The 27,816-nt window shown below is 36.1% G+C and overlaps 1 protein-coding gene across 3 annotated transcripts in view; it reads left to right on the top strand.

The window, feature by feature from the left end:
- Nucleotides 1-3,115: 3,115 nt before the first annotated feature.
- Nucleotides 3,116-27,816, top strand: part of LOC115222101 (E3 ubiquitin-protein ligase Mdm2) — a 59,554-nt gene continuing 34,853 nt past the window's right edge. Inside the window, exons 1-2 of one of the 3 annotated variants that reach the window (XM_029792217.2) lie at nt 3,116-3,359; nt 22,940-22,983. In XM_029792217.2, coding sequence (XP_029648077.1) covers nt 22,954-22,983 — 30 coding nt within the window. In that variant the 5' untranslated portion in view covers nt 3,116-3,359; nt 22,940-22,953. Of the gene's footprint in view, nt 3,360-3,488; nt 3,620-3,956; nt 4,849-22,939; nt 22,984-27,816 lie in introns of those variants that run through there. The other 2 variants (XM_036511283.1, XM_029792216.2) reach the window with 2 other exon arrangements.

The following is a 27,816-nucleotide window of genomic DNA, read 5'->3' as shown; positions in this document are numbered from 1 at the left end:
TACCAACCGCGTGGTACCTTGGGCAAGTGTCTTCTACTATAGCCTCGGGCCGACCAAAGCCTTGTGAGTGGATTTGGTAGACGGAAACTGAAAGAAGCCTGTCGTATATATGTATATATATGTATATGTATGTGTGTGTTTGTGTGTCTGTGTTTGCCCCCCTAGCATTGCTTGACAACCGATGCTGGTGTGTTTACGTCCCCGTTACTTAGCAGTTCGGCAAAAGAGACCGATAGAATAAGTACTGGGCTTACAAAAAATAAGTCCCGGGGTCGATTTGCTCGACTAAAGGCGGTGCTCCAGCATGGCCGCAGTCAAATGACTGAAACAAGTAAAAGAGTAAAAGAGTATATACATATACACACACATACACTCATATATATACATGCATATATGGGTACATGATGTCACAAACAATAAACAACAAGAAATATGAAAACAAATAAATTGAATACGCAAACAACGAGAGAAACAAATGGAAAACAGGACAAGTAACATAAAATACGACAACCTTCATCAGTTGTCCGCCACCCATCATGATGCTAGTTGTCAGCCATTTTGAATATTGAAATTCAAAATGGCTGATACTAGCATCACGTTTGAAACTCAAAGAGCACCAATGAATTTGAATCAGACTCTTTTGATCCATACATGTGACTACAATTTGTTGAGTGGCCTTTTCGTTTGTCCACTCTCTCATATATATATATATATATGTGTTCTTTTTATTTGTTTCAGTCATTCTACTGAACATAGAACATAAAGACAGATGAAATACCACAAAACATTTCGCTTGGCATGTTAACCTTTCTGCCAGCTCGCTGCCTTAAAAAACGAACAAGAATGATAAATTCTTTTTTTTTTTTTCTACTCTAGGCACAAGACCCCAAATTTTTGGGGAGGGGGGGAGCAGTCGATTTGATCGACTCCGGTACACAATTGGTACTTGATTTATTGACCCCGAAAGGATGAAAGGCAAAGTCATCCTTGGTGGTACTTGAACTCAGAATGTAAAGACAGACGAACAAACAATCAAATAATGATAGAAGGAAAATTACCAGAATGCCAGACCAAACATGGAAAAAAAAAAATGTATCTAAAAAAATCCCTCCAAAGAAACAGTAATTATATGATCAACTCCATTAGTTTACGGCTGTTTCTGCTACAAGAAGCTGTGCACTCAGAGCCGAGTGCTTGTGCAGCAAATGTATGCAAGTAATAAGGTACATAAACACAGTTAGGCTTGATAGATACAGATGCAGGTGTGGCTGTGTGGTAAGAAATTTTATTCCCAACCACATGGTTCAGGTTCAGTCCCACCGCATGGTACCTCGGTAAATGTCTTGTACTATAGCCTCAGGCTGACAAAAGCCTTGTAAGTGGATTTGGAAGACGGAAACTGAAAGAAGCTTGCCATATATATATATAGATATATATATATCTGTGTGTCTTTGTGTTTGTTTGTCCACCACCACTTGACAGCCAGTGTTGGAGTTTATGTCCCTTTAACTTAACAGTTCAGCAAAAGAGACTGATAGGATAAGTATCAAGCTTTATAAAAATAATTAGTTTGGGAGTTGATTTGTTTGACTAAAATTCTTCAAGGCAGAGCCCCAACATGACTGCAGTCTAATGACTGAAACCTGTGAAGGATATTTACAGGGCAACACAAAATACAGATCATGAAATAAAAGAAAAATATACAACAGAGAGAAATTGTGTAGTCATTATATAATTCCTCTCTATTTTTTTCTTTATTTTATAGACTTTATTTTGTGCTTCATGTAGATTTATTTATGAAGTCTGTGTTTATGTAACTTATTACCTTCATAACATCTCAATTTCGATTTCACTTATAGCTACTGTTGATGTTGTGGACCTTGCCCTCAATGAAGACGTCAAAATTTAAGTTTACATTCATTTGAGCACTCCCTACTGTTATTTATACTGAGCTTACATGGCTCTCACTAACTTTCTATGCATGCATGTATGTATGGATGGATGGATGGTATACTTTCGGCTTGTGACCACAACTTAAAATAGGGAATGCTGACACTATTCGGTATTGTACAGGCATGCGTGTCTGTTAGTCATCCCACATTATTTATTTTTAAGAATGGAGATTAAAATTTTGCCAAAAGGAAAATAAATTCAACCTTTATATATATATATATATTAAGATCGCCATGTTGATTCGTTAGTTACTGCACGCATTTTTTTCTCTCCTTCTTTCTGTGTTTTTTTTCTCTCTGTGTATCTTTTTGTTGAAGAGCGTAGGCTCGAAACGTTAAAGACTTGTTTTATTTATATTCCCTGAGCGCCATACTAATACAATTGTTTGTTTGTTTCCCACCTGCCTTCGTCTTTTGTCTAGTTTCATAAAGCTTCCCGTTATATATATTAATACTTGTGGATGGTCAACACGATTTCTCAAGAATCTTGCAAAACAAATACATAAACACACACACACATATATTATGTGCACCATCCCCGACTTTGTTTCCTCATAACGTTTAGAAAATGTGTTTTTTAATGAAACTTTCTACAGATATGCTTCATATGATGTAGATTACAATTATACCGGAATTTATTGTGAAAAATGTTTTCCAAGGATGGAGGAGTTTCGAAAAATTCACACGAATCGGCTTTGTTGCCTCATGCCTTTCAGAAAAACGAGTATTTCTTTTAATGAAATTTTCTATAAATACTTTTCAGGTGGTATATATTAGAAATATATGAGAATATAATTTGTAAAATAAAATTGTTGGACACGTACTCATATACACATCACATTGTTTTCGAAATTTCAAGTGATGTCTGTCAGTATGTGTGCAAGCCTACCATTTTTTTTTCTTTAATAAATTCCTACATAATCCTAATCTACACCATCTGAAAGGTATTTCTAAAATTCACGAGGAACCAAGTTGGGGAGGGGTATACTTGTGTAGGTATGTCGTAAATATATATATATATGAGTGTGTGCAAGTAATTAACAATGCTGTTAATTACTGAAAAACTAATAGGTGGAGACCAAAGTGCGCTGAAGAACGAACCACACTAAACTCCACTCTTTAGTTTTAGGAGACGAGAACCTGATCACGACCGAATAACACCATTTTAAACCTTCCGCCACAAAATAGGTCTTTGCACTTGAGACTTCTTGAAAACAATATTATCATTCTAGAATTTTACAAATCAATGATTTTAGTTTAAATCAGGAAAACAAAACTACTGAGAATGGCCTTTGCAGAGTATGGTTAAATATGGCCTTTTGTAATAGTTCTTTGTGTAGTAAGCCGTAGTGTTGGCGGGCTGCGAATGTCCTCCCCACGTCGGTAGACGGGCACCGATTCGATTTGGTAAGTTCGACATTATTTATCATTCTTTCAATAAGCATTGCTTAAAGACAAATTTCTTTATTATTGGCCCAAATATTCTAAAGTAGTTTTAAAAATTATAAATATTTCTCCGTTTTGTTACACCAAATTTCCGAAGACCCTCACAGAATCGCTCGAATGGGGTTCAGTCGTTGCCCTTTAAACATTTTGAGTTCAAACCGCGCCGAAGTCAGCTTTGATTTCATTCTTCGGGGTCTGTAAAATAGTTATGAACTACTGAGGTCAGTGTCTATATTAAATCCTATATTTGAATGCTATTTTAATCAAAGAATCCTGCCGTTTCCCCCCCATGTGCTTCTCAACTCATTATTTCTCCTCGTCAACTCTTTTCATCTGTTTTGCCGTTTAAAAGTTGCTAAATTATCCATTTTTCCATTTTCCTCTTCTTCTATTCTATAAGTCCAATGTCTTTGTCCGTTTCTCTCGCCGCCTCCCCTCCTCACCCTCCTGCAGTAGTTGAAGCTACCGAGGTAAATATTAGTGAATTGCCGTAGGTATATATTTAGAGAGGAAGTCAGCTGTGTGACCAGTCTTCCACCCGACACACATCCTGCCTTCTACTCCGGCTGCATGTTCAAACTTGACGACAGCAGCAACAACAACAACCACCACAACAGCTGGTTTATGACATCATGAACGACACACATCCTTCACACACCCACTGCTAATTGCTTTTGCTATATATCACTAATTCACTCCTCATTTTATCATTACACATTAAAGGTTCCACTCACACTTGCTGCTCTCTCTCATCAAACTTCAATTATTTTTACTTGTTTCCTGTTATTTAATATATTTCTAGTTTCTCAACTGATTTCCCCCTCAACCTTCAAATCGCAGCTAAAAAAATTTGAAATTGTTTAACTGAGAAACTTTTCCATGTTTTTATTATTTCCCAACTTAGTAATATTTCTGTGTTGGTATTGTCAGCTGGGGCATGTATAAACACGACACCACCGGTCACTGGTTTATCTACTATATTTTATAAGACAAACAACACCAGTCTGAACCTATTCTCTCTCTCTCTACACCAAATAGTTGTCTTTATTATCTAAAGAGGTGGCAGCATTACGATCGCCACTCGCCTCAGCTTGCTTCTTGGAATCGGATTTGCTCAGACAAGAATGACACCAGATCACTAATCACTAGTTCCGTACCTCAGTGGAGAATAGGGAAAAAATAGTTGTTTTGAAAAAAGACTGTAAAAAACAAATCTCCAACAAGAAAGCAGCTTCTGTTGTCACTTTTTTGGTCGACCGTTAACATATGAAACTTCGTCTTTTGACGGTGCAGCTGAGATATTCAGGGGTTCTGTGACCCTTAGCCTAACTTCTTTGCAAGTACACATCCATCGTCTTAAGAATGCCTGGGGTTGCCAAATCTACTCGCAGTGTTGGTATTGGAGTAAACCTGCTCCCTCGAGCGATAATTACATCCTACTATGTGAAAGGTAAGTGTTTCTTTGAGAATATCATTCGCACCGGTTCTTTGCTCTCATTTCGAAATATTTGAAGAAATTCCGTTCATTGGAATTGTTTGTTTTTCTCAAAGCGGCCCACATCTTAAATTATTGAAGAATGTATTACAGATTGTGTGATGTGACGAAAACTTTTATTTGCTTATGTTTAAGATGAATCGATACTTAATGTTACCCTAAGTTAAAAGATTTTGTCAGACCCGGAATCTATTTCTTGGGCAAATCTATTCTGAATCAGCAACTCTGATTTCTGCAATACGGGACATTTCTCTGTTTTAGGCAATTGACTGGCAACACTTAATCAGAATCTTTGCTGTTGGCAAATTCTTTAAATAAGATGAGTTGTGCAGAAGAACTATAGCTTAATAATTAAACATATTGATTTTAATTAATTATATCAAGATGAAAAGGTTTGTTTAGAACCTATCATATCACTGACGGGAATTTAGAGGTGTGTGTCAGTCATCTGAATCAGGACTAAATGCAGCAGCAGATCAGATTATTTCTTATCTTTGGCTGTGACATTACGTGATACTATCGAGATATTATCATTGTTTGCTGTTTTCATCTTCAGGAATTTGTATAAGTCTAGACAAGCATTCGTCATTGAGGTGAATTTTGAACCTAGATTTCAACTTTGAGTTCTTATCAAGATATTGTATTAAAATGAGGTAGAGGGATGTTTTCATCGTTCTGATCATCTCCTATATCTCTCCGATGGTATCGTTTCCTATGTCCTTTCCTTTTCTTCTTTTGTTCAGGGGTTTCAGTCACTGGACTGGGACCAAGAAACTCCCATTTTAAGGATCCCAAGACAAGGGAGGTAATCGTGCTTAACTTAAAAGCATTTGTTAAACTATTCATTGTGAATAGTTTAACAAATGCTGTTTATTTGAGTTCAAAAGTTAAGTTTAAAATATTTTCACATAAATTGATCGAGCAGTTCACATGACAAAAATGTATCTGACTTCATTGAAGTAGTTTACACAGTTTTTCTTACCTAACAAAAAAGTCTATTTACCTAAGGCCCGATTAATTGCTTCTCCCTAATTCTTCTGGCGACCCTATTATAGCATGAGCGAATTTGTTTGACGGAAACGGTGTGGAATCCCATCGAGTATATGTGTGTGTTTGCTCCTTTATTCCACTTGACAACTGGTGTTGGTTTGTTTACGTTCCAGTAACTTACTGGAACGTAAACAAGTTCAGGAAAAGAGACTGACAGACTTAAAGTCCCAGAGTCGAATTGTTGAACTGATCCTTTCAAGGTGGTGCCCTTGCATAGCCATAGTCCAGTGATTGAAATAGGTAAAACGTAAAAGGTAACACACACACACCTGGCTACTGTACCCTTTCTGTCTACTATCTCCCTAATAAGGTATTTATGCATCAGAGCTTACGGTGGACATGTGCAAGTGGGTTGAATCCAGAATTTTATGGTTGCAAAATAACCTTCTTAATATCTTTTATAGGAGACAAAAGTTACAAACGTTTATTGAATGGTATTTGATTTATGTGTTCCATCCTGTTAAGAGCCTTCATAGTGAATAATTATAGTTTTAACACTTCTGCTACTGCCTAGATGACTTTTTTTTGCGAGATCGTCTCAACCATCATCGTTTTAACGTCCATTTTTCCTTGCTCGCACGGGTCTGAGATAATTTATTGAGGTAGATTTTTTGCGGCCTGTTGGCAACCCTCATCTCTTTTTAAGTAAGGTAATATTACCCTATAAACAGACGTTTTTACTGAATATTAGAAACGAAGGATACCGCTTGCTTAACGGTGACGCTTCTTTACTCTTATCATACAATGTCATGACATAGAGACAGCACACACGTATGTATTTATACACAACCAGCTAATTTGGATTCCTTCTATCAAAATCACTCATAAGGCTTTGGGGCCATAGTAGAAGACACTTGCTCAAGGTGCCATGCAGTGGGACTGAACCTTGAATCATATGGTTGAGAAGCAAACTTCTTACCACACAACCATGCAAAACACGAAATTTAATTTTGAAAACCATGTCTATTTCTCAGGTATAATTTCATTACATTTCTGATTATACAGTTCTATATTTAAGAGAGGAATTAGGTACATTATTTACATTATTTACATTATTTACATTTGACGGATATTTATCCTCATCTTGTTTGTTGTTAACACAAAATTTCGGCTGAGATACCCTCCAACCTTCATCAGGTGTCTTGGGGAAATTTCGAACGTGGGTTCTCATTCTAAAGTATTTTTTTATGTGGTTAAGAGCGTGGGTTACTAACTCCAAGATTCCGAGTTCGATTCCAAGTAGTAACCTTAATAATAATAATATCAAAAAAATACCTTAGGAATGAGAACCCAGGTTCAAATTTTCCCAAGACACCTGATGAAGGCTGAAACGTTGTGTTGACAACAAACAAGTTGAGGACAAATATCTATCTAATGTAAATAATATAAATAATTTCTGATTATCCTTGCCATACTATATGCATTTAGACTTAGCAACTCTGAGTTGGAAAGAAAAGGTGAAAAGAAAACAATGAATTAGAGTAATATAATGATATTCATTCTACAAGTCCCTTTGATTTTGGAAATAAGGCTAAGATGATGATGATGATGATTATATCAACTTGGTAGGTTTCACGAAGAATAGCTGTATCAGGTGAAATAATGCTGGATATTTTTGTAGTTAATCTGTTAAAATATTTCATAATTGTTGTAACAAAAGAAAAAGATAAAAAGTTCTGAAATGATATGGATATAGATGTCTGGATTCATTGATCTAGTGGTAGAACGTTTGTGCTTTAACTAATATTAACTTCTTATAGCATCCACTGAGTAGGAAATGTTATCTCCATAGCTGTATGTGTCCTCCCAACTGGATATTGAGGAGAATTTTGAGAAGTTAATAATGTAAGAAGTTTATACACCTTTGTTTGTATTAAAACTATGATTCCCACCCACCCGAACCATACAGTGCATTTACTCTTCTGTTTCCAGTGAATTTTACTGCGGTTTTCAAACTTTAAATGATTAACATTTCAGATATATTAAAGATTTTTTTTTCTTTTTGATTCAGTAATGCAAGTCAGATATTTTCATTTTCAGAGTCTGTTTTCTGTATAAGACTTTTGTCTGGAAGTGACACAGACTGGTAGTGGTCAGCTGTTCTGTTATCAAACCTGACTTTGATGTTGATAGCAGACAAGTATATGCTTGTGATATCACATTTTAAGCATTACACTGTACTTTATTTTTCTGATTTTCCTCACCCAGCTTGCTACGGCTTATCTTAATCTGTTCAGTTTTAGTGAACTTGAGCATTGTGGATGACAGCATTTCACTTCTGTTTCTAATGTTGTTTTTGAGTGGATAATCTGGAATCTATTTTGTCCGTTTATTTTCTATTTGAAGAACATATCAATAGCACTTGCAAAGCATGGTTTGGCCTGAGACTGTTGTAGAAGACATTCTGTGTTGTATAGGAATCAATTGCTATGCTATTTTAATAATCACTCTATTTTCTTATACTAAATATATTGAAATATGAAATAGGAAGCGATTGCAACATTGTCTTGATCAGAAACTGTAAACTAAACATCAAAAGAAATTATTGATGATAAAACACAAAACTAGTTCCCTTCATTTTTACACACTGAAATATATAGATTGGGAGACTATTAATAACACCAACGAAACTTTGGAAACGGTAAATACATCTAGTAGCTATCCAGGTTACTTTCAACCAAGAGTTATCTTTACAACTAGAATCATAAACAAAGTAATTTAGTTCTTTGAGGTGCATAAATGAAATAAATAGTTTTGTATGCGTCAAGTAGACCATCTTTTATTCACCATTATATCTCTTTGACTTAAGGTATGAGAGACTTAAAAATACTGGGCTACTCAATTATTTAGATGTAGAAACATTATTTCAGTTTGCTTTAATTTCAAAGAACAATATATGAAGAAATTCGAAATAAATTCATTATCATCACCGTTTAACATCTATCCAATGGGTTCAAAGACTGCATTGTGCTCCAGTGTCTGCTTTGGCATGATTTTGATGGCCGGATGCTCTTCTTAATGCCAACCACTTTGCAGAGTGTTCTAAGTGCTTTTTCTTTTGTGGCACCAGCATTAGTGAGGGCATGTAAATTGCAAAACTAGAGAGCCCTATAAATGGAGTGGGAATATGATAGAGTATCAGAAGCTAGTTGTTGAGAAGTTAAATAGAAAGGAATGGATATGGGTGGGAGTGAGTAATTGAGGTGGTGGAATTGGAAAGCTGGAGAAAGATTCTGGTGACATGATGTCAGCATACTCTCAAGACACAAGGTGGTTAGAAGAGAGTGTGCGACAGAGATCAGGAAGAGTAGGGAGCTAAAAGTGGCAAGAATATGTGGAGAGAGTGAAAGATGGTTAGAGAAAAGGGTGGGAGTGAATGGTCATGAAGGTGGAGAGATGGTTGGTAGTAAATATGAATTTGGGAAGGAAAGATAGATCTCAATACAAGTGATTCAGGAGAGAGGAGCTGGTGATGGTGTATAGGGAGTGAATGTGAAGGGATAAATGAAGTGGTAAACACAGGGGTGTGACTGGTAAATATGAGATAGTGTGTGAATAGGTGGTGGTTCAAGGGAGGAGTGATGGGTGATTAATGGAAAAGATATGTGGTATCAGGTATCTGGGAGCACAAAGGGATGATGATATATGTAATATTACTTTCATTTAATTTCAGTGGCAGAATAATGCAGTAGTTAGAAGAGTGATGTATGATGGGGAAGGCTTGACGGGGACAAATTAGGCAAGGGACCCAGTTGTATGCAGACACATTTTGCACCAATAACTACCACCATGTTTTTGTGGGTTGTCTCAAACATCACGTATTGCAAGTCCTTTGCTGTCTCTGCTGTGAGGCTCCGAATTCTAAGACAAGCGTTCACTACTTTGTCCCATCTCTTCATCAATCTCTCTCTTCCACATATTCTATTTACATTTCTCTATACACCTGCCCCCATCTCTACATGTTACATGCTCATACCAATGCAGTCTTCACTCTTGCACATCTTAATTCCTCTTACGCCTAATTTTTTCTCTCAGTACATTTGTACTCTGTTGCACACTAACGCTGTACATCCAGTGGAGCATGCTTGCTTATTTCTTTTTAGTCTTTGTGTGTCCTCTGCATTCAGATCCCACACACTATCATGTAACATGACTGGTTGTAAATAGGCATCATACAGACAGACAATCGTTTTTTTACCAACAGAGGTAATCGCTCTCCGAACTTCCTCTAGCTTGTTTTTTTAGTTACTATACTTCCCTGTCTGCTTCCCTGCCAAAAGTGAAGGCCCATGGTGGGGTTAGGCTAATTGGCTCACAATTCTACAGTTGTCAGTTTGGTTCCCAGTGGCACATTGTGTTCTTAAGCAAGACACTTTATTTCATGTTGCTCCAGTTCACTCAGCTCGCAAAAAAAAAATGAGTAGTACTTTATTTCAAAGGGCCAGCCTTGTTACACTCTGTATAATGCTGAATTTCCCTGAGAACTACGTTATGGGTACACGTGTCTGTGGAGTACTCAGCCACTTTTACGTTAATTTCATGAGCATGCTGTTCTGTTGATCGGATCAACTGGAACTCCCATTGTTGTAATTGATGGAGTGCTAGTGTCTTCCTAAAACTTTAGTCATTGCTAAATTAACTTTGAGACCCTATGATTGCAGGTTTTTCTTCCACACTTGCAATTTCTCTTCTTTGTACTACAGACTCAGCTATAACAGTGAGGTCACCAACATGTAGGAGTCTCCATGTGCATCTAGTCTTAAATCCCTCTTATGTCCTGGAGGTCTTTGATGAATAGAAAGGGACTGAGAACTGAGCCCTGGTGAACTGCACACTGAGTTCATTACTGTACTCATTGCTAACTCTCACCTTGCTGACTGCACCCCTGTACATGGTCTGTGTGTCTCTCACAAGCTGTTCTTCCACAGGGACATTCCACTAACCATGGAATGACGGACCTTGTTGAAAGCTTTCTTCAGGTCAATCAGTGTGTAATAACAGTAGCTTACCTTTAACTAAATACTTCTTGCAGTTGTCTCACTGGACAGATGACACCAACAGAACTTCCTTGTACAAAACTGAACTGCATCTCCATTAGACTAATTCTCTTTCTAATTAATCGAACTATTACTGTGTAACCTTTATGATCTGGTCCAGCAATTTTACACCTCTTTAATTACATCTGTATAAAGCCATCTTATTTATCCTTTTAACATGATATTGCTATACCAGTCATTATCGGAGACCTCTTCCTTAGAAACTGATTGACTATATGGGTGACCAGGGAATATCCTCCTCCACCCAGCAATAATTCCTGATGGCTCAGGTGTTTTCTTTGCTTTCATATCCTTAATTGCTTATATCTATCAGACTGCTCTCTACTAGAATCATTGGTTTATCTGTGAGGTCCAGCTTCTTTCTCCTATGCATTCTCTACATTTTATAACCTTTCCTTTCATAGAACTCATCAGCTTCTTTTTCTTTTCTTTCTGGAACACTTATGTCTGTATTCAATTCCCTATACTGTCATAGTTGCATACTTTATTCACAATTAACATCTTAGATTCAGCATAGTATTGATCTGTTGTTACAAGATGTGGAACTAACAGTTCAATGTATAGGGATATGACTGAAAAATTTGTGCATTATAATGGATGTATGATATAAAGATGAGGTATCCATATTTACATCATATAACACCCTTCAAAAATTTTCAGTTAACTTTTTGGATATCCATATATCAGATCTCTTCTAATTTTGTGTTACAAAACTGTTCACATCAAGTCTCTATGTTTATATTATAACTTTCCATTTGAATTTTATGAAAGAACCTTTTGTTAAGGTTTATTTTAAATAAAAACTTAATGAAAAAATTATTGTATTAAATGACCTCTAATTAATTGTTTTGTTTTTGGATTTGGTTTGCAAGATTCTTTGTGAGTTTGTGTGTTGAAGCATATTCTGTTGTGTCTGGGGAGAGTTATTCTCTTAACACACTCACTCGTAAAATTTCCACTTGTTTTTATTTTATTTTTCTAAAATTTTCGTTGCATCTTGCAACCTTTCCAATAGTTTTGACTCTCGTTAATTGATTATTTAGAAAATTGAGGTGCATACATCAGCAACAGTTATTTTTGTTATATATACAATTAGAAAAGGGTTGCATTTCTCATAGTTTACCTGCTCATGTTTATTTATGCTAATAAAACTGATAAAAATATTTTTGTACATGATATTGCTTGTTTCAACAGCGATTTGCTGTCTTAAGCCTGGCTATTGTATTACTTATGAAGTTTGTGGTAACTTACAAAATTTGAAAGATTTTCACTGAAAGTTAAATCCTGTTTCCAAAATACAAAACTGATGTCTGTCATGGCCAGACATCAACTGAGGGGAGGGGATACAGTCCAGATAATTAAAAAAATTATTGAGGTATTGGAAAAGGTTCACTTGTCATGTCAATTAAATACTTCATTTTTCAAACAAAATGGGATTTTCTGAAGTTTTAATTAAGTTAATTACTCTTTAAGAATTGAAAGGGTCAGTTAGACAGCACTTCAAATTAAGCCCCTCTTTTTCTCTTCACCATATTTTCTATTCTTCCTCTCCCTCTGTGTCAGCAACTGTGTGTATGCTCATGTATGTGGCCCTGTTACTATTTTGGCTGTGTATCGATGACTGTGTATGTACGTCACTGACTGCATATCTGTCTGCGACTATGGCTGATGATCTTTTATGTAATTGCTAATTCTCAACTCCAGGTCCTTCACTAATTGATGCTTCCTTATTTATGTTGGGTTTGTCTGTAATCACCTGAAAGTAGGGACTAATATATATTTTAATGAAGGGATTTACAGGAAATTGCTACTGATATTGATTTACCTGTCATTTCATTCAAATCCATTCAAACTACTGGATTACAGATCAAGTAGAGATAAGTTAGTATTAAGGGCATTGATTAATTGGTTAAGACAAGTATTAGGAAACATTTTAGTCGTGATATCCGTATTTCCGGGAAGGTTTGTTATTCTGGCTTCATTAGATTGTCAAGTAAGTTGGCTATTAATGTGGTTCTTCTCGGTTTTTAAGCTGAGTGGACTTTATTCATAGTAAAATGCTTACCTCAATTTATGTTCACCTGTTGTGATCATCATCATTATCACCATTTTCTCATGAGTTAGGTGTTTTCTAGCTTCAGTCTAAATTTTATCAACTTCTACAACCAAACTACACTTCCATACCTCTCAATTTAGTTTTATCTCTATTCATTATATTATACGCCTCCTTCACTACCATTACTATCTCTTCACACACACACACCTGCATATAGTAAACATTGATTTTGAGAGAGAGAACCCCACTTTTTTTCCAAGGGAAAGTAGCTTTCTGTTTCAAAAGGCACTTAATTTGTTTCTTTGTCAATTAGCATTTGCTTCAACTTGTTTTATGGCATTTTTCTTAGTTTGAGACTTGTTGCCTGAACTTGTTTCTTAAAATATTACTGACACTTGTACATTTATAATCATAAGTTGTCATTGGTTGTTTAACCATCTTAAATACTGATATAATTAAATTGTAGATTTATATTCGTGCTGTGTGAGGGACACATGTCCAATCATACAACTCATATTTTTACTTTGTAGACTTTCTTAGTGGAACATCAAATGTCTGCAATAAGTTTGTTAAATAATACCAATAATAAATTTGATATCAAGCTCACTGAATATCATTTTACAATATCCAGGGGACAAGCCACAATATCGAATGACTGAGTTAGAAAAGTTTAATGTCTGTATCTATATGTATATATGTCTGTCTGTCTCTGTCTCTGTTTCCTTGTGTGTCATGTTTGGATGTGACAAACAACAAAGTTATCAAACTGCATAGAACTTAGATAAGTTAAATTGATGAAATGAACATATAATGGATGGAGATGAACCAATGCAATACTAGTTATGAACATATAGGTGTGTATGTCTAATGATTGGTTCCTTGATGTTCTGTAAATCTAAATGCTAGAAAGCTGTTAATGTAAAACATCATTATGTAATTATTAGGCAAGCTGTAACCTGTCTTTGACTACAAGTGTTTTTTATCTTCACTGTTATTTACTCTAACTTGGAATTTTTATTAAAAACCAAAGATTACGTTTTGAGATTAAAAATAAAAAATGGTTCACTTCTAACTTGATATTTATTCTGTGGGTAATAAATCAGCAGAATTGTTAGTGTTGGACAAAATTCCTTGCTGTATGTCTTCTGGCTCTTTATGTTCTGAGTAGAAATTGTGCTGAGGTCAACTATTGCCTTCCAGGTTAAATAAACTAAAGTTGTAGTCACTTGCTGGTTTAATGTTATTGACTCACCTCCTTGTTTCAAATTTACTGGCATTGCACCTAAATCAGAAACCTGTTGCTGCTGCTATTATTGTTGTCATCATCATCATTCTTTGCCTGGAGCAAGAGGATGCATGTTCGTGGCACAAAAGTTTTCTTTAAAATTTGTTGTTTTATTAGTTGGTATTCCAAGTTTTATTGAACTGTTAACTAAATAACCTGGCTTGCTGCCAGAGGGGCCTGCTGGTGTGGCAAGAATTCCCTCTTTAAGGATGAATTTTGAGATTTCAATTTGCAAATTTAATATTTTAAAGTAAAAATATCAATATGGTTTCTCAAATTGGAGGAAGCGATGGCTATTGGAATAGCTTACCCACCACTAGTTGATGTGGTCAAAAACCAAAGCACAGGCAGCATAAGTAGTAGCAGTGACAAGCAAGGTATATTTAAGGATGATGCAAGCACACCACTCTTCCCAACACTGTTGCCACCATCACCACCACCCCAAACATTAACGAAACAACAACAGTGGAAATGGTTTTGCAAGAGCTCAGAAAATGGAAAAAAGTCAAGTTGACATAAAATATGTTGAGCAAATACTAAGCTGCACTTAAAAAAAATGGCAGGACATTCTTCTTCAACACATCAGAGAAAGTGTAAGAAGACATTAACAAAAAACAAAAACAACCCATTATATATAAATGCATATTAAAAATGAAGAGACTGGTGTGAGCAATGCAGGCCCAAATCAAAAATTGCCTGGGACCGGTCTAGGTTTTAAAAACTTATGTTGCTTGTGGGAGATGCTTTGGCACAGTTGTTGAGCTAAGATTCTCAACTGAAGAATTAGCCAAAGTAAATGTTTACAACAACTCTCAAAAGTGGGAAATTATGGCTAATTCCAACATACCTTGGTCAAAAGAGTATCAAATTAAAGAGTAGCAGAGGTACCACCAGAAGTAGACATCTCTTTGCTGGTAGCAACCATTCTATACAGTGCAGAGGACAAAATGAAATTTCTGCTAGTTCACAAAATGGGAAAGAAGAATTGGTCAGTTATGAGCATAGAATTGTGGTTACACACTGATCTGGACAGGATAAAAGCTATTTTTTACCTGATCAAGCTACCTAATAGAACACAGTTGTCTGTAGTAGTACAGGGCAGAAAGCCAAGATGCTACATGTGTAGGCTTTCTGTAGCTTGTAGGCTACATTTGTAGGCTTTCTGCTCCATGCAAAGAAAAGGAAAATCTCTGCTGCTGCTGCAGACACCCCCAATACAACAACAGTAACAAAAATAACAGCAGCAGCACCAACAACAACAAAATTAAGAGATTAGAGGAGGAGACACAGAAACCAACAAACCATCACACACTTGATAACTCTACACCTAGAAACATCTAGAAACATCTTCAACATTACAAACACCTCAACACACAAAAACACCTAACATTCCTGATCAACAACATGAACAGCACTCTTAAGGCATCGATATGGCCATAGGCTCAAACAACAAGAACCTAAAACATATTCAAAAATAACAGACATTACCCGAAATGAATCCATCACATCCTTGCATAACACTTCTGTTCACATAAGAATTATAAAAACAATGCAACAAACCTACAACAAACTGAAAGCAAAACATCTCAAAGGAATGGGAAATTTCTGTGGGACTATAAATAAAAGGCTCTACGAAGAAATGTTTGAAAATACACCAACAATTCTCTCTAGAGAAATAGGGTAAGGGATTCTGTTCATTCTTCTTTTCTCTGACAAACATGGCCTTGCTCAGAGTAGGCAGCATAAATGCACATAGCCTGTGGTCACCTTGGTAACAGGGCCGTCTAGTCAATGGCTTCAGGCCACTAAGTTTAGATATAGTGGCTATCAGTGAAACCAGACTCTCCGACTGATGGTCTTTCATACCCATTTTTGGAGGAGATGAGATTTACTTATCTCCATGTCAACCAGAAATGGGATGGGGTGGAACTGCAGTGTTATTCCAGGTCTGGATCTCAAGATAAGGACTATCTTCCTGGACCCAAAAAGGTAAATTGGTGGTTCTGCATGTGAACAGCAGTGATGGGGATGCCTTCAAACTGGTGGGTGTTTATGCTTGGGGTCTAGTTTGGACATTCTGTTCCCATTTTCTTTACATTCCTCCCAATATCTTTCGATACTGTCCCTCCAACAGTAATCGGCATTATCTTCCCCTTTGTCGTAATCCACAGTCAGGCTATCCCTTATTTAATAGCATTGTACACATTTACTCACTCGCTTTCCTTAATTATCCACGAGTCAAATGGGCATGCAACATCAATTACAGAGCACATGTGATTTACTCTGTCCACCACCATTAAGTCTGGTTTGCTGAGCTCAAGCACCTGGTCTGTATGAATTGGGAAATCCCACAGGATTTTGCAAGTCTTCAATTCAATCACTCTCTGTGGTTAGTGGTCATACCATGTCTTACCTCTCTCTAACTTCCACTTTTTACACAGTTTCTAATGCAGAACTTTTGCTACTCCATCATGTCATTGCAGCTTAGACTGGTTTTGGGCAAGTCTGGGACATTCATTTACAATATGGGCACCAGTTTCATCAAATTCATTACATGTTCAGCACAGTGGAGACACTCATTTCTAAGATTGACCCTTTAATTTGTGGCCAGAGATTGGTCTTGCACTGCAAGTATAGTGCTCTCATTCTCCTTTTTAATGCCTTCTTTAACCAATCCCACCTATGTTCAACTAGCAACTTTTGTTGTGTCCACATGAAATTGTTTGCGTAACCCCTTATTGAGTAGTTCTTCTTCATGTTGTACTTCTTTTGTTTTCTCCCTTTCCCCTGCTTTTGGTATGCCCTCTTGTGTCTTACTACATCTGGCAAGGTTTCTTTATGTCAGGTTAGGTATCTCAGCAAATTCTCTATGCACACAGTCTTCCACACTTTCTCCATTTGCTGTCTTGTGTAGACTACCAATGTCTGCACATGCATGATGGGCTCCATGCATGGTTAGAAGCTTTCTTCTCTTCCTCTCCAACTCCTCCTCTCTCCACTTCAGATTTCCACTGCTACTGTGCCAAACTGCCGAGTCTTTTTTACATTTTTACTCAATATTCTTTCATATTCTTTGCTATGTTTCAACTGTCTAAAATGCTGAGAGGAATTCAGTCATGAGCAAACCGGCAAATGGCTCATGATTTTTACTACTTCACAGGCATAGAAAGAGGATTCCACATAGTTTCCAATTTACTCTCGTGGCTTTAATTGAAATGTTATTAATGTTTTATTTCCTGTATCTCCATATCGTCCTTTCACTCTTTCAAAACCAACAGTTCCAAGTCAATGCCATCATCATCTGAAGTAAAAGATTATTTTCAAACTGTTTTATGTCTGCTGCCACCCATCCAACCCCACAAATATATACTATTAAGTTCACAAGTTGCACAAGTGGGTGCTTGTTTCTGCTAAGTCTTGTTGTACATTGAGCAGAGTAGAGACAGAGATTGTTTACCCATGTCTCGACATGAACTAGACATTTCAGGTCTCCATTTTTTTGTTCCTTTTCTTTTTATTTAATTGTGTATTCAATTTAAATAGATAAATAGTTGGCACTTAATGTTGCATTATGTTGCTGCTCTCCATTGTCTTACTGTTTACACCAGGGATATTCTCTCTTATACACACACACTCACACACACACAGCAAGGTGCACTTAAGCTATGTTCAGGCCTGCCATAACCATTAAGCAAAAGAGCATATACTTAGGCCATCAAATAGTGTAGGGGAAACAAAAGAATTCCTTCTAGTTCTAGATTTACTTTGATGCAAATGGTGCAGCTAGACCAAGACCTGACAATAAAAGGTTTAAAAGAATTAAAAATTAAAAAAAAGAAAAAAAAAAGAGACATATATATACATATCCATAACAGTTCCACAATATATCTTTTCATTTCGTGTGAAGAAAAGCTGCAAAACAAGCGGTATGTCTTCATTTATATTTGGAGATCAAAAATGAAATAACAGATGCAAAAAAGAAACAAACACGCAATACAGCGAGAAAAGTATTAAAAATAACCATTAACAGATGTGGATGTATAAACACCGTTGCACAAGGTGCAGCGTGCATGTACACTCGCTCATACAAGTATTCATGGCGATGTAAGCATATGCACACACAGACTTGGTGTTTATAAGAATGGGGAGGTTAAAGCTAGACTTAATTCATTTATACCTTAAAGTGAATTCTGTTAATGGTTACGCACTGCAAAAGTACATTTCTATGCATGTAGGCATCTTGAGAGGCTTTCAGAAGTTCTATTAATGATCTTTTCATTGGTCCACGGAATAGGTGAGGATTCCTCGGAGCAGAGTCAGCATCTCCTGGAAATGATATTATATGGACCAATTTAGGTTATACTTAATTTTATCTTCTGTCAGTTGCCACACAAAATCTGCCAAAGATATTGAATATCTTGAAGCTGGCAACGTGGTTGTGATAATGATTCTTAAAGGAATCAGCCATTTGTGGTCCTCCCCTTGTGTGCATGGTACATTTATACGTGGTCAGATCAATAAATATCTGGACTGTTGCCATAGTAACAAAGCTAAAGCATGCACAGTAAAGCTGTTTGGCACAGATTGACCTTGACCTTTGCTCTGCATGGCACTAAACTTTACCATTCTAGCTCACTTCCACGGTTTACAACAGTGCTTGGAATGGAAGTGTGTAGTGTGTGACCATCGCATTAACCATGACAGAGAAAGTTGAGCAGAAAATCTGCATCAAATTTTGCTAAAAGCTTGGTGGTACCTATTCAGAGGCCTATGTAAGTTTTCAAAATGTTTTCATCGTCCTCGACACAATCAAGGAAATTTTGTGCAACTGAAACCCGAGTGTCTTTTTCGTCAGCTGAAAACAGTTTGGCAGACAAGTGTCTCCTACCCAAGTCTTCAGTGATAACGGACTGAACTGAACCGTAACTAATCTGCACATCCTCTGATAACTCAGAGATGGAGATTCAATGATTTCTCCTCACAGCCACATGCACATCATGATGTTTTTCTCAATTCTGCTGGTTGCGGGTCTCTCAGAGTGTTTGTCAACATCAGCATTTTTCGACGTCTGAACCACTTGTACACTTGTGTGTGGCTCATACACTCCTCCCCATACACGTTCTGCAACTTTGCATAGGCCTCTGAACAGCTATCGCCATGACAACTTTCTCTGTCATGGTCAATGAGATGATCCCATGCAACACACCTTCCTTCCAAGCACTGCTGTAAACAGTGGAAGTGAGCTAGAACGTTAAAACTTTGTGCATATACACAGCAGAGTTCAAGGTCAATCTATGCCAAGTGGCTTCACTCTGTGTGCTACAGCTTTGTTACTATGACAACAGTCCAGATACTTATTGATCAGACCTCATATACAAGATTTGTACTCATACAAAGGTTCATCAATGGACATTTTGAGTTTTCTCTGCATGAGCATTTATTATATTTATTTGTATATATGGCACTTCTGACTTCATGTTCTGATATTGTTATTGTGTTAGCTATATCGTAATCGTTTCTACTATCACAATTTGGTTGGATTTAGTGCTTTTCATTGCAGTTTACATCTTCATTGGTGTTTAGATGTTTATGTTTGCTAGATCCAGTTATTGAGCTGTTGTTGCATTTTACTATTGTTTATGCCATGCATATGCTGCTCTAAATTAGAGTTTACATAGGATACCTTCACAGTATGCTGATTAAAAATAGCATGATATCTATTAGATTTAGGAAAACATTTGTCTAAAATGGCAAAAAATTTTCCAGCGTTCTTGGTTGAAACATGGGAATTGAAAACTGTGTTGAACTGATACATACCATCATGGAAAACTGTAATGATATCTGTATAGTAAATACCGACTGAGTAGTAACATAGGCAGTTAGCTTATATTGCATTTTCAGTTTGGATAAATCCCAACTGAATGACTTGTAAAAATATAGATTTGTCTGACATTTTAGATTTAGGTTTTAGATCCTCTACTTCCAGTGTTTGTGTTTATCTTATCAGACTGTTTCTTGGCTTTAGAAATGCCTCCCTACATAAGTTATTGACTTTAGGACTACCTGCTAGAATTGTATAGTGGTAATAGCAATGAGCTAATTATAAGAATATACTATAGATGCTACAGACTGGCCAATAGTTTAAGAAATGTCCTGTATGTAGTATCCTGTAGTAGTATTGGCTGCATTTTATCTATTGTAGCTGTTTATTGATAGACCTGTTAAGATATAATTGTAGCTAAAGTGAGTGATTATTGAGTTGTCATTGCTTAGCATCTTGGAACAACCAGATCTTTGCTGCAAGTACAGACACATCTCATTTACCTGGTACCAGCTTCTACATACCATTTTAGATTGAACTTGTTATTACATGAATTCGGCTTCTCTTTTCCAGCCGTTCTACTTACATTCATTTATATTTCCCTCCATTCACAATAATTGTCAGCTTCTTTTTCTTAGTAATTCTAACAACTCATTTACACCTTCATCATATATTTCAGCTGTATTTTCTAGTTTCATTCTTGATTTACTTGTCACACAAACTGAGTTTAATTCTCCCATCTTTGATGGTAGGTGGGAGTTTATGTGGGAGAAATTTAACTGAAACAACTATGATTTGAACAAGGTTTGCCAAGTCAATGTAAAAGGAGACCTTATTAGTTACATGGTGACATTACTAGTGTGGACGAGGGAAATGCATGACTACTCTGAAAAATTGGCAAGTCTCATAAGTGATGGTAGCTACAGCAAAGTAAAGAAAGATCCAGCTCTGAAAACAGAGGAAGTTGTCACAGATCTTGATTAAGAACAAGGATCACTTTATACCAATGAAGTACAGACAACTGACTCAACACTACAGTAAGCTACCAAGCATGTATGGTCTCCCTAAGATTCACAAGGATAGTATTCCATTAAGACGTATATTGGGCTGTACAGGTTCAGCATGTCATCCACTGAGCTGCCTCCTTGTGGATATAATCAGGCCATTGGCAGGAAAGTCAACATAGTACTTGAAGAATTCCATCCACTTCACAGAATTGATCAAGGATACCCCTATTGGATCCAACCAGATAGTGAGTCTAGATGTGATAAGTCTGTTCACTGAAGTCCCAACTAATAAAACACTATTAGTGATTCAAGAAAAACTGTTGACAGACACCTATCTAAAAGAATGCACTAGTATACTAATAGGAAACTTGATGGAAATGTTGACATTTTGTGTAGAAACTACCTACTTCAGAGCAGGTACTGATATATATTGACAGTAAGAGGGTTTAGCTATGGATTCGTCATTATCACTGGTAATAGTCAATATATACATGGAATACTTTGAGAATTTGGCTTTCGGCTCAACACCACTAAAACCAACCCTGTGGCTGCGATATGTTGATGATACCTTTATACTCTGACCCCACCAAGAAGATTTCCAAGTACTGTTAGATCATGTGAACTCGATAAAGCCATCCATACAGTTCACAATGGAAAAGGAAAATGACAACCAGCTAGCATTCCTGGATGTATTAATAACATGCACCAAGTATGGATTCAGGACATCTGTATACTGCAAGCCAACTTTCACTGGATGATTCCTCAACTTCACTTCCCACCATCCATACCGTGTAAAGAGAGGGATTGCTCAGTGCCTAAAACATCGGGCAAAGACTATAAGTAGCGATCCTGATACGCACCATGAAGAACACTGAGGACTGGCAAACCAGATGGCGGCACCAGGCTCCAATCTGATCTGGCAGAGCTTCTACAGCTGGATGCCCTTCCTAACGCCAACCACTCTGAGAGTGTAGTGGGTGCTTTTTATGTGCCATGGGCACGAGGGCCAATCTAGCAGTACTGGCAACGGCCATGCTCAAATGGTGCTTTTTACGTGCCACCTGCACAGGAGCCAGTCCAGCGGCACTAGCAACGACCTCGCTCGAATGTTTTTTCATGTGCCAGTAAGGCAAAGCTGGTAATGATCACGCTCAAATGGTGCTTTTTATGTGCTACCGGTATGGAAGCCAGTTTGTTGCTCTGGCAATGATCACGCTCGGATGGTGCTCTTAGTGCTCCACTAGCACGGATGCCAGTCATCAAACTTGATTTCAATTTCACTTACCTCAACAGGTTTTTGCAAGCAGAGTTTAGTGTCCAATGAAGGAAAGGTATGCATAAGTGGGCTGGTTACACTCCTGGCATAGGCCACAGGGTTATGGTCTCACTTGGCTTGCTGGGTCTTCTCAAGCACAGCATATTTCCAAAGATTCCGGTCACTAGTCATGTAATAATTTTTTCTACTTTTGGCAAGAGGTTAGCAATTTTGAGGGAGAACCAGAGCTGTTTTGAAATCAATGATCCAGATTAGTTACATGTGTAGAAGATGTGTTATATCAATTGTTTGCTTGAAGGTATAGTTTGAGGTTAACTGAGTGGAGTGCCATTGTTTGAGCTGGAGGTCAGCTAAGTGTAGTGTCATAAGTGGGGTGGTGGGGATTTGGTATAGAATCAACTGATTTAGTTTACATACAGTGTAATACATAATTCACATCACTACTGTGAATAGATATAATGACATGATGATGATGATGTATTTTTTACTTCTAGATCTCTGTGGTGTCATGGAAAACCATCTAGCTGATGACCATCAGGTAAGCTCCAGTTTGCATTAAGCCTGCTACATAAATCTAATATTCAATGCTTCTTGTATAGTGTAAGAAAGAGTAACTAGGTCTTACATATGCATGTAGCCATTTACACACTGTTACACATAGCTGCATATGTGTGTCAGACACAATGACTACACATTATCACATTGGCTGGTGTGTAGTCACAAAGATGTATAAATATATATATGAACACTGACTCTACCCTGTTACATAACCATATTTATAGACAGGAGCAGCAGACAGCTGCTGGTCTCGTAATGAGTGAAGCATCTAGTTCCTAAATTCTTTAAAAGAGATCTAAGTACTAACAATACTAGACAGTAACATTTTGGTTGTCACTATAACATGGCTGTTCTACACAGAACTATGTATTTACTACATTTTATGAGATTAGACAGGTTACCTTGTACCTCTTCTGCAGCAAGACACCTGTTTCTGTCTCCTTGTCTCACTATGACTTTTCATCATCTGACACAAGATCACCTCCTCCAATGTTCCCCCCCACTCTAAAAGGATTTTGGTCTTGCAAGTTACCTGGTGACCCTGCAAGTGCTGATGCCATGTAAAAAACATCCAGTCCACATTATAAAGGGGTTGGTGTTTGGAAGGGCATCCAGATGTAAAAACTTTGGCAGTAATTACAGCTTGAATTCTTGGAGGTATGGACTCGTACAGTTTGAATTGTTTCCAAAGGAATTTTTGTCCATTCTTCAGCTAAAACAGTCTCCATTTCTTGTAGTGATGTTGGTGGAGGATATTGACCCCTTACTTGTTTTTCTAAAATGGACCATAAATGTTCAATAATATTGAGATCTGGGGACTGTGGTGGCCAGATAAGATGTTCAACGTCACTAGAATGTTCCTCGTGTCATTCAATAACAACTTTAGCTGTGTGAGTTGGTGCATTATCATCCTGAAAGATTGCATTTCCCTTTGGAAACAGTTCCACAACCGTAGGATCAATTTGATCAGATAAAATGCTCAAATAGTCTTGACTACTAATTCTGCCATGAGGGGAAACCATTGGGCTGGCGGATTTTCAAGATGTAACATCCTAGATCATCACAGATCTCCATGTTTAACAGTTGGAAGAAGTATATGTGACTGGTATGTGCGTATATAGACATGTTTTACTCATTGTTTTCTTTACACATTTTCCTGTATTTTTGACTTTAGCCTTGTATTTTCTAGTGTATGTGCACATATAGACGTGCATATGAACTTTTTGTGCCTATATAGACCTGTGCGGGTATGCGCGTATATAGGCATGTGAGTGTGCGTATATAGACCTGGCTTACTCTTTGCTTATTTTTATACTCCCTTACACCTTTTTTCTGTATTGTTAACCTTAGCCCTGTTTTTTCTTGTGCTTGTGTATATATATAGACGTGTGTATGAACTTTTTTGGTGTACATGTGTGTGTGTGGTATTGTGTATGTATATATATTTGGCGAATGGTGCGGGTGAGAATGTGTATGTTTCAAGTAAGGGTGGATGAGTGTATACTTTCAGGTGCATGTACGTGGGTGACAATTAATCAAGTGATATTTCCCTATTCTAAAGATGTGTGTAAATATAAACTTATTGAAGATGTATGTAGGTCCCTATATATATATATATATATATATATATATGGATGTATGTGGGTTTTGTATATGTGTATGTGGTTTTTTATGTATATATGTATATATATTGTGTATATGTATATGTATTTTTTATGTGTATATATATATCTACATATATGTGTGTATATATATTATTTGTTTATTCATATATAGGAAGAGGTATAGATCTATATATGTGAAGGTCTATGTGTATATATGATGGTGTATATATCTGAATATATATGTATCCAGGTATATATTGGGGTATATATGTAAGTATAGGTGTGTTTTGTGTGTGTATATTTATGTAGGTACATATAGGTAGCTGTGTGGATGTATGTGTGCATGTAAGACCGTGTGTTTGTGTATATGTATACAAGTGTATATATGTGTATATATATATATATATATATATATATATATATATGTGTGTGTGTGGATATATATGTATATACATATGCATACTAATATTTGCTTATACATGTGAGTATATATATATATATATATGTGTGTGTGTGGATATATGTATATACATATGCATACTAATATTTGCTTATACATGTGAGTATATATATATATATATATATATATATATGTGTGTGTGTGTGTGTGTTTAATCTTAAAATGGTCATACTGCATTACCTCTGGGTATCCTTGTTGCTTATTTTGATTTTAATTACCTTATTTCGAAATTGTATGGATAATACTGTACTAAATTCTGGTGCCTCAACTTAAGTACCATATTCATCTGAATCTAAATTTTTGCTACACACACACACAGAGCACCCTCATAGCTTCCCATAATGTGACATACATGTAGATATAGAGTATAGTTTGTAGTTTGGCTTGATGTTCGTATTTGAGACGTTTCATTTATATAGGTATTACTTTGGTTTTGATGTGTGTGTAGAATTTATTTTTTCTGTGACTAGTGTTTGTTTTGTTCTTGTTGATGTGTATATATAGGAGTGAATGAATAATGTGGTATATATGAAGATATAACATATTTATCTCATTTAATATATATATCTATATATATATGTATATATATATTCCCAGAAAGTTAGAGGTTGTGAATCCAACCCACTAAGGGATAATATCTATCCAACATCCTGCTGGTAGAATAACCAATTATTAATACACAAGTGTTTTTTATTATTGCATTGCAATTACATTACAAGTATACTAAATGGATGAGGGTAAAGAGTTATTTTACCATTAATTTATAGAGCAATACGAAAATGGAAGGGAATCAATAAGTGGTATTCATCAACTTTTAGACATTATATTATGTCAATTTATTTATTTATTTACTAAAAGGACAATTATAACAATATACATACATGTATAACATATTATGCTTTACATATGTAGTATATAAAATATAAAAATATCAGTAATTATTAAAATATATAACATACAGGAATAGAAATTGGGATGATATCTTACAGCTGTTTCAGCCAAGAGGCAAAAATACGTCATTGTACCTTTATCCCTCCAGTGGACTGAAGTAATTAGTAGATGAAATTGAGGTAATTGGGTGTTTCTGTAGGCCTCGTCAGAGATTTTAGAATGTACATAAGGTTCTATGTTTGTACAGAAATATATGTGTGTGTGTGTGTGTATATATATATATATGTGTGTGTGTGTGTGTTTGTGTATACATGCTTGCTCCTCATATATACACTTACATAACTAAAATAATTTTAAGATATATTGATTTTATAAATTACAATATTACTCCTCTTATAAACATGTATATATATGTGTATGTACATATATACATGTATATATGTCTGTATATGTATATATGTGTGTGTATATATATACATGTGTATATGTATACATAGACATGTGTGTATATGTTTATATATATATATATTTATATGTATGTGTGTGTGTGTGTATATTTGTATATACATTGATATATATGTATATATGTGTATATATATATATGTATGTGTATGTATATGTATGTGTATATATGTATGTGTATATATGTATGTGTATATATGTATATATATATATATGTGTATATATGTATGTATATGAATGTGTATATATGTATGTATATGAATGTGTATATATGTATGTATGTGAATATATATATGTGTATGTGTGTGTATATATGTATATATATATATATATGTGTATATATGTATGTATATATATATATATATGCGTGTGATGTGTATCTATGTATATGTGTGTGTATATGCATATGTCCGTATGTATGTGATTGTAGACAAAGGAAGCTCTAGGTTATTCTTAGTTTCTCGTATGGTGACATGATAACATTTATAGTCTGTTGTGTTGCCTGTTGAACTTTCTCATATCTCTTGTTTTGAATACTTCAGCAGCTGTGTTCTGACTAGATGTATTCAAGTTCATACCTGCCTCATCATGCAGTCCTTGAGTATTAAAAGTAACCCCACCAGAAGCCTTACTACCATTGTTTAAGAAGAGGAGTGAAACATAACTGTTTACTTATCTATTGTTTTCTGTGTTGTTTATCTTATTCAATAACTGTGGCAAATATCATTGTTTTTCTTAGAGTTGTCCATACAAGTCTTTCAACATGTCGTTGGTCTCACTGCACCATCAGTTGGCTTCTAATGTGCTTAGCTACGCATGATTGTCATTTATTGGAACTGCTTGATAAATTAAGTTTATAGTAGGTAGAAATGTTAGCTACCGATGCAGGCTATGGGCCTGTTATTTGCTGCTCTTCAGTGGCAGATTAAGATGGTTGTTGGCTGGGAACTTGTGATCTATAGAATTAACTTGGTAAGCCTAGGTAAGTCATCATAGCACTCCTCTTCCACATGTTCCACCAGACTAATTGATGACTCTAGAACAATGGGTAGAATATGCAAGTTAAGGAATTAAAAATGTACTGTTTAGAAGAGCAAATAAATCGTAGAAAGGATTTTAGTGCGAATGGATTCTGAGCTGAGAAATTAACTTAATAATTTCAGTGATGAGAGGATAACCAGTTGGAACTTGAGCAGTGATAGGAAATAAGAGCTGATACGGAAGAAGTAACTCTGTGTGTGTGTGTGTTTCTCTTTGTAATTTAGAGTAAATTTTGACCAGCCATCTACTTGGTAGTAAGGTTGTGAAGGAAAGCATCCTGTTTTGTTCATTCTTTAAATCATAAGAAGGTCTGGCAGATTATCATAGTTCCAGATACTGTGATCATTTGTAGTGT

This window comes from Octopus sinensis, linkage group LG19 (genome assembly GCF_006345805.1).
Source record: "Octopus sinensis linkage group LG19, ASM634580v1, whole genome shotgun sequence".
NCBI classification, from domain to species: Eukaryota; Metazoa; Mollusca; class Cephalopoda; order Octopoda; family Octopodidae; genus Octopus; species Octopus sinensis.
The sequence above is the reverse complement of the archived record's forward strand: the minus strand, read 5'-3'. Positions and strand labels throughout refer to the sequence as shown.